The sequence below is a fragment of the Channa argus genome, chromosome 14 (genome assembly GCF_033026475.1).
Source record: "Channa argus isolate prfri chromosome 14, Channa argus male v1.0, whole genome shotgun sequence".
Classification (NCBI taxonomy): Eukaryota; Metazoa; Chordata; class Actinopteri; order Anabantiformes; family Channidae; genus Channa; species Channa argus.
The window spans coordinates 11,910,257-11,917,993 of record NC_090210.1 but is presented as its reverse complement, the minus strand read 5'-3'; the positions used below and the strand labels follow the sequence as shown (position 1 = coordinate 11,917,993).

At 40.4% G+C, this 7,737-nt stretch overlaps 1 protein-coding gene across 1 annotated transcript; it reads left to right on the top strand.

The window, feature by feature from the left end:
* Positions 1 to 2,386: 2,386 nt before the first annotated feature.
* On the top strand, positions 2,387 to 4,964 carry klf17 (Kruppel like factor 17). Its single transcript, XM_067475210.1, has 3 exons — positions 2,387 to 2,613; positions 2,736 to 3,858; positions 3,952 to 4,964. The coding sequence occupies exons 1-3, from the start codon at positions 2,527 to 2,529 to the stop codon at positions 4,125 to 4,127; spliced, it is 1,386 nt and encodes a 461-aa protein (XP_067331311.1). The 5' UTR covers positions 2,387 to 2,526; the 3' UTR covers positions 4,128 to 4,964.
* Positions 4,965 to 7,737: the final 2,773 nt, after the last annotated feature.

The following is a 7,737-nucleotide window of genomic DNA, read 5'->3' as shown; positions in this document are numbered from 1 at the left end:
ATAATGGTGATTGCTCAGTGCTTGAGCCTGCAAGCACACAATTGCATGAAAGACAAAAACGATCGTCAGTGGAGTTACAGTAGTCAAAGGTTCTACTCGAGTGACTCAGTCAGTGGGGGTCTATCTTTGTCTTTAGATATACTCCCACACCTTTTTTTTTTCTTTTTTTTTGGCTTTTCCCGTGAATTCAGGGTCGCCACAGTGGATCATTGTCCGCATGTTGATTTGGCAGAGTTTTATAAATTCAAATTACAATGGGACAACACCACTTCTCATTTTTCAAATGTTTATTTTATTATGTTTTACTCATTGATTCTTTTTTTTAACCATTTTTACTACTTCTGGTGATGAAAAAACATTTGCACTAGCTATTGTAATAGGTTGAGGGTTAAGTTTGCATCCTTTCACACTGAAACTGTAGGGGGATGCAAACTTAAAAGGGTAAAGAATAAAAACTGGAATGTTCTGGGAAAAAAGAGACTTTTAACACTTGGAAACACAAACAATTGAGCAAGTTAAACTGTCTTTTTATCTTTGCTTGCAAAACATGTCTTGTCTCTGTCTGACTGTAATCTTAAGTAACTGTGTTAAGAAAACACTGCAGCTAGAAGACTTACTCCCCCTTAGAAAAGAGAGTTACAAAAGGAGAAACCTGAGCTAAGGGCGACTATCTCTAACTATCTGAGTGCTTGGTTAGTCAGTTTTTACATGACCTGAGTTTGTTAATGCCTTTGATGACACGAGATGGATAGTGAGTAAGTCTTAATCTTTCCCAAATTACATTTCAATGGACCAAAATTCACTTATTACTGCACCACGGAACATCAGCATATGTAATATGAACATTAAATGTCCTGAACAGATATTAGTTTTAGTCATAAAAGCCTTGCAGTGATGGGTAATAAAGGCAACAGCTGCGCCTTGCCTGCATCCTTAGTTACTAGGGCTAAAGGTGACAGTGAAAGTAGAGGAAGCAAGTGTCCATTTTTTCCTCAGGAAAAAGCCCATTTCCACTTGGCTCATATACAGAACAGGAATCTGTTTTGCGTAAGGGCCACGGGGTAAAAATAACGGCGTATAAAAGCAGAGAGCTGCAGGGCACTGCCTTTCACAGCAACTGCAGGAGCACAGAGAGAACAAATGGTTTCAATCAGTTCCTTTGCCTTTGTTGCAGTTCGGTGGCTTTCCAGTGTAAATCAAACCAAATACATGACCAGGAGCTTGTGTTGTTATGCTAAACTATGCTAGTGATCCTATGAACACATTTACAATAAAGCACACTTTTTTCTATTCATTCACTCGCTTACTTCTCCTCTTATGCCTTTATGCAACTTGACAAGCTGTTAATATTACTCTAAACATTGATTTATTGGCTGTTTATGTTATGTTTGATACATTGATTGCAAATTTATTTTGTTTGACAAAAAGTTTCTTAATTTCTTGCAGTCAGAAAAAATTAAATAAACGTGTCTACCACACTTAATGTTTGGGGACGTGGTGAAAATGCTCTGTAACCAAACTCCAAAAACGTTTTCTCTGTTTTTTTGAGTCTCATACTGCTCTCCTCCACCGACACCCATCCACCTGTGGATTACCATAACACTGGCTGCAGAGGACACTACTAGGCATTAGGAAACATGTATTCCTTTGTTGACACCCAGATTAACAGGTTGTTTCGATGGGCCTCGGGAACGAGCCGCTTCACACGTTTGTGTTTGAGTTAAAGACGCACGGATCAAGTCGAGTCAAATAAAAGAGGCGTGAGTGTGTGTGTTTGAAGAGGCTGCAACGAAACTACAGGGGAGAATTAAAATGTCTCCGACCTTCAGTCACTTTAAAACAACGCCTGCTCAATTTGTACTCTTCAGTGTATTCATATTTCGGATATATTTATGTTTAAACATAAGGTTCATTTTCATCGTGGACTCTTGTCTGACTTCCAGGATGATAGGTTTATTGTCGCCCCCTGCACCTTTCTCAGGGGAAATGTTTGATTTCTCATAAAAAAATGGTTAAGATTATCTCCTGCAGTGGAGATTTTCATAACATCACACACAGTCTTATGTTTTATGCAAGAATAAAAACACGATGGCAGTGTTTCTACATTTTATAAGCACTGACAAAGTTGGGGAATGTTTAGTTTGATGTGAGACCAGAAAGATGTGTACCTCAGTCAATATCCTGTTCGTTTATTAAATAATTCTCAGAACAAAAATGTAATTTCATGAAGTTTCTAAAAACCTTAATGAACCTGCTTGACGCACCTGAACACCATTTTATGTTTGCACTGCTGTCTCTGCCGTGTGTGTGTTTGTGTGGTGGTGATGGGGGTGGGGGGGAAACCACGCCTCCCGGTATGCGGACAGGAGCTATAATAAGAGGCTCCACCACTTCTGTTGATACTCACATCCTGAATCCTGGAACGCAACTCAGCTACCAACGATTATCAAACAGTCGATCTATGGACAGAGTGGACAGTCTCTGTCAGTCCTTTTAAAGTTTAGATTTTTTTGATTTATCTAAATAATGAGCATGGCTATGGCTGAGGCACTGATGCCAGCTTCGACGTCGTTTCCAAATGTTCAAGAGATGGAAGGAAAACACTTTGACAATGTAAGTGGAGGATTTTCACTTGGGAAATTGGCAAGAGTATCCTTGTGCTAAAAGGTGTGTACTCTTTTTGTTCATGTTATTTCACGTTCTCACTCTTGTTTTTTCCCCGTTCTCCTCTACAGCTGTGCAAGAGTAATGAGTGTGGAAGGACCAGTGCAACAGGTGGCGCAGACAATCCGCTCATTGAAGTGGAGTTCAGCATTGTACAATCTCCTGCTCTTCTTCCCAAAGACGACGATGAACTGGGGAAATTCTTGGACCTCGAGTTCATTTTGTCCAACACCATGAACAACAGTTGTGGCAACATTTCTCCAGTTCAGCAGCAGCAGCAGCAGCAGCAGCAGTGTGCCTATTCCCTGCCGGATTCTCCGGAGAGCTGCAGCGGCGGTTCTCTGCCCGACTGCAGCGATCTTCCCTCCTCTCACCTGGCCGCGCAAAGTTACCACGGCAGCGCGAGGTTCACGGAGTCGAGCCCAGTCCGCAGTCTTATGGCAGAGCTTCTCACGCCAGAGATAGGCTACACAGGGGAGAGCCCAGCGGAAAGCGCAGGGAAGGCGAGAGACGCACATGAATACACCGAACTGCGAGCTTTGAATCCGGTCACCATTCCATCTGCGTCTGCTCATAGCCAAGTTAACACATCTCCTCCACCGCTTGGATACAAAATTAAGACCGAGCCCGTTGGCCAGTCTTGTATGATGGCTGCTGGTGGAGGGGACTTCACAGTTCAGATGTTTGAGAAGCACCATATGCGCTCCGTGCACCCTGCAGCTTTTACGCATCACCCTGTTACAGTTCTAAGTGCGTCGTCGGGGTTCGGTGCGCACCCCATGCCTCAGAAAGTTCCTCAGGGACGCACAGACTGTCATTTAGCTCAAATGAACTCCATGGGCGCGCATCATAATCAACACCATCTCCAACAACATTACATGAACGCAGCCTACCAACAGTACGCGCAGCAGACTGTGCCACAGTTTCAAGGACAGTACAGCCTCCACAGAGAGCCAGTCCGCGTTCACCAGCAGCATCATCCGGCATCCATGCAGGGGATGATGCTCACCCCTCCATCGTCGCCGTCGCTGCTGGAATTCTACGCACACGATGAAGCGGGGAGCATCAAGCAGAAGCGAGGTCGGAGGTCGTGGGCAAGAAAACGCACCGCAACCCACAACTGCGAGTACCCAGGCTGTGGGAAAACCTACACCAAGAGCTCCCACCTCAAAGCACACATGAGAACACACACAGGTGAGCATGTACTTCATGTTTATGTTGGTTTCGTTTAACTGTTTTGACTCTTTTGGCCGTAATCTCAACAAATTCGTGTCTTGTGTCCCACAGGTGAAAAGCCATACCACTGTAACTGGGAAGGCTGCGGCTGGAAGTTCGCCAGGTCAGACGAGCTAACCCGTCACTTCAGAAAACACACTGGACATCGTCCCTTTCAGTGCCACCTCTGTGAGCGCGCCTTCTCCCGCTCAGACCACCTTGCTCTCCACATGAAAAGGCACTTGTAGGCCACACTAAATGTATGGACTCTCAGAACATCCCAGAGGAAGCAGAAGCCAGTTGGAGCCTCACTAAAGCTAACATGGCATACTTCACATATATATTCCTATACTGACTAGTTGGGTCAACGATTTTCACAATTTACAACAAAGTTAAGTGCCTCTTTGCCAGAAGAAAAGGACTGGTGGGTTTTGTACATATTTGTGCATACATAAGCATTTTGTTGCCTAAATTATAGTAGTTTTGGTATTTAAGAGCTTTCCCCTGTCTTTAAATAAGTTATTGATTGTTAGTGAGTGCCTTGACAAGATTGTGTCTTTGCTTTCCAAAGGACAATACTCATTGTGGGCAGGACCCATTGTACATAATGTAAATTGTATTTTTGTAATGTTTACATCTTATATCATTACTACCCAAATCAGGTCAGGGTTTTTATTGAAAGTTTTTATATTCCTTTTTTAGTGTAATTCATAGATGTTAAAGATTTGCTATATATTGTAGGCTATGCCTATATATTTCAGACTTTCTTTGGTTTTGTGAAGGTTTACTCAAGCAGTGCCAACAAATTCAGGTCACTGTCATACTAATACTTAGTATCAGATGTCAGTCCATCCTCACCCTTACTCTCAGCTCAGTGTTTTTAGGGGACACAACACTTTTTTGGGACAGTTTGTTATTTGCTTTGGAAAAATTGTGTTTTAAAAATGAAGAACTGTGTTAAACATTACAGCCACTGGTTGAACTGCTGTACTTGAAAGAGAATTGCCACTCTGATGTATAGTTTTCCATGAATGCTGTTATTTTGTGCGCATAAGGGCTCAAAAATAAAAGTACTTTTACAAATATATGTCTGTCATTTCCTTTTTTCCAGCTTTGCATTATGTTAACGAGGGCTAAAAAGTGCCAACATAAATCTAGATGTGTAGTTTAGAATTTAATGTGCATGTCTTTATCTAATGCTATAGGTGTTGCTTTCCTGTTCAAATCTTCAGTAATTTTCGGTTAATACCCCACAGTGATCTACTGAAAAGGATTAGAGAAACTGAACTTTTCAGTTACAACTGCAGTAAATTTAGTATTGTTATGACATTATGAAGGATCGGTGACTAACATCAGGTTGTGTTGTATTACTTGTTAATAAAGACTGCCCTCTAATGTTCATTCACAAAATACACTTTGCCTGTGATAATGGTCCATGTTTTAATCCAGACTGAATACTTTGCCCAAGTTATCTTCTTGAGTCAAGCTTTATTTTTGATACGGTAGCTGAACTTTATCAGCAGTATATGAATAGAGATGTCGTACCTTTGGATAATATTTTCCAAATTATTATTAAAAACACATCCAGAAATGACAGGAAAACAGGAATTCCAAAATTCCCAAAATGCCATTACAATTTCACATTTTCATTATTCATCAATAAATACATATTTTTATGCTCAACCGTAGGGATAAATATAATCAATTTTAATATGAAATGTTAATTTCAACAACTGCTCAGTCTATATACATTTAATATCATGAATAATATTTTTGTCAATCGGTCAATCAGTCATCCTGTTAATGAAGACAAAATACTGTATACTGCATCAGAGACTACAGAAATAGTTTAGAAGCTGTTTTCTAAGTGGAGGCTGGTTGATGGATGGCATTTACATGTACACTGTGTAACATTGAAATATCTAGGAAATAAACGCCTGTCCAATGTGTAGGTGCGAGTGTAAGCTGTAAACCAGATGCGGGCAGCTACAGGTAGCCAGTGCTGAGACCTGAAGAGTGATGTGAAGTCTGTCCTTTTTTTTGCCTGATCGAAAATAAGATGCACTTCTGCATTTTGAATCACCTGGAGGGGTTTAATTGTGCACGCTGCTGGCCCAGTCAGCAGGGCATTGCAGCTGTCTAGATGAGAAATAACCAGCACCAGCACAATTAGTTGAGTTACATAATCAGAAAGGTAGAGTCTGTTCTTTCTTATGTCTTAGAGGACAAAATTCAATACTTCTGGTTTTTCCCTTGCCATCTTTAGTTTCTCCACTAGATGTCCTCTTTGGTTTATTTTCAACACCACAACTTTCATTACTCACTAACCAGCCTGATGGTACTAACCTGTTTTAATTAGAAAAGCTGGTCACATGAGTTCAGTCTGTTTCACTGCCTTTGGTGACTTTGTTACTTGGACCAATTTTCAGACTTTTGTTGCTCCATCCCAACTTGTTTGAAAATAGTCTATGTCGTATTTGTACTATTGTCAAATCAAAATTTGGTTTTGAATGGTTTAAAAACAATTCCCTCTTTTCATTTACTCTTTCCATAGCAGCCTAGTTTTCAGTAAATGGGGTTTGTAGTAGTAGCATCTGGTAGTCATGCTGGGAATGGCCCAGGATTAAATTGAGGAACTAGTCTTTACTAGTTTTTCAGTCTAACAATGGCTTATTTCACTAACAATGAAAGCTCTGAAAGCAATAGCACTTAATAACACTTAAAATCAGTCTAAACCCGAGCTGTTTATTTGTTTACTGCCATGGCACTGAGATGAACTGAGTAGTCATCTGTACATAAAATTCATGAGCAGACAAAACTGGGGATCTAGGAATAAAAATGGTTTTAGCACAGTTCATGCAGTATTTTCAATCAAACCCCTAAACTACAAAATGGCGCCAAAATGATGAAAATTAAGACACTATCCAAATACCCACGGACCTGTATATTCTTTTGCATACTGAATACAAAATTCAGTTATTTGCATTGTTTTGTCTGATGACATCAACAACAGTTAACTGAAGTCAAAAGTCAGCAAACCAGGAGTCTAATGAAAAAAAGGTATGTGTCAGAGACACTTTGAATAAAACAATTCTTACTTCTCCATTTTGAGTTTTCCTTTGACAAGGTTTTACAAGTGACATCAAAGAGTTCAGACAAACTGTCTTTAAATGGAAAACAATAATTGTCTTTACGTTCAGAAAGGTAAAAGTCAAACGTAACAGCTAAAGAATTAAAGAAACCACTGGAGCACGTTGACATCTCTGTTTATAAGTCTACAACAACAATACAGGCATGGCATGTCTTCAAATCTAGAACATAGTGCACTGTGCACTGAACTTGTTACTTTGTTTTTAAAGCAAAGAGCAGTGTGTTGAGTTGTGCACTCCCCAAAACTCCCATGTATCGTTAATGTGACTGATTATTTTGTGGATATATGGATGTATGGATGTGATATTATGTTTGTGTCCACTACCATATTGTGTCCTGTGGTCAATCAATTCTGCTAGGCTATAAATAAAGCTAACCTATGGATGAGACCAAAGTAGAACGTTTGACCTTAACAGGGAAGCGTTATGTTTGGCGTCAATCAAACACTGAATTCCAGCAACCATATCCCATGAAATACAGTGGTGACAGCATAATGATTTGGGCCTGCTTTGCTGCCTCTGGACCAGAGTAACATTCTGTCACTGAGTGAGTTGTATGAACAAATTCTAAAGTAAAATGTTATTGTAACCATGTAAACATCTGTGAAATGCAGCTCAACAGAAGTGAATCGTACCATAAGACAACAAGTCTAAAGTCCTGGCATTAATCCTACAAAAATGCTGAGTGGACTGCAGTGCATGAAAGCCA

Excerpts from the sequence above, each read along its gene's own strand:
- klf17 (XM_067475210.1), top strand. The coding sequence starts at position 2,527 with ATGAGCATGGCTATGGCTGAGGCACTGATGCCAGCTTCGACGTCGTTT. Across the intron at positions 2,614-2,735 it reads AAGGAAAACACTTTGACAAT|CTGTGCAAGAGTAATGAGTG; the intron begins GTAAGTGGAGGA and ends TCTCCTCTACAG. Across the intron at positions 3,859-3,951 it reads ACACATGAGAACACACACAG|GTGAAAAGCCATACCACTGT; the intron begins GTGAGCATGTAC and ends TGTGTCCCACAG.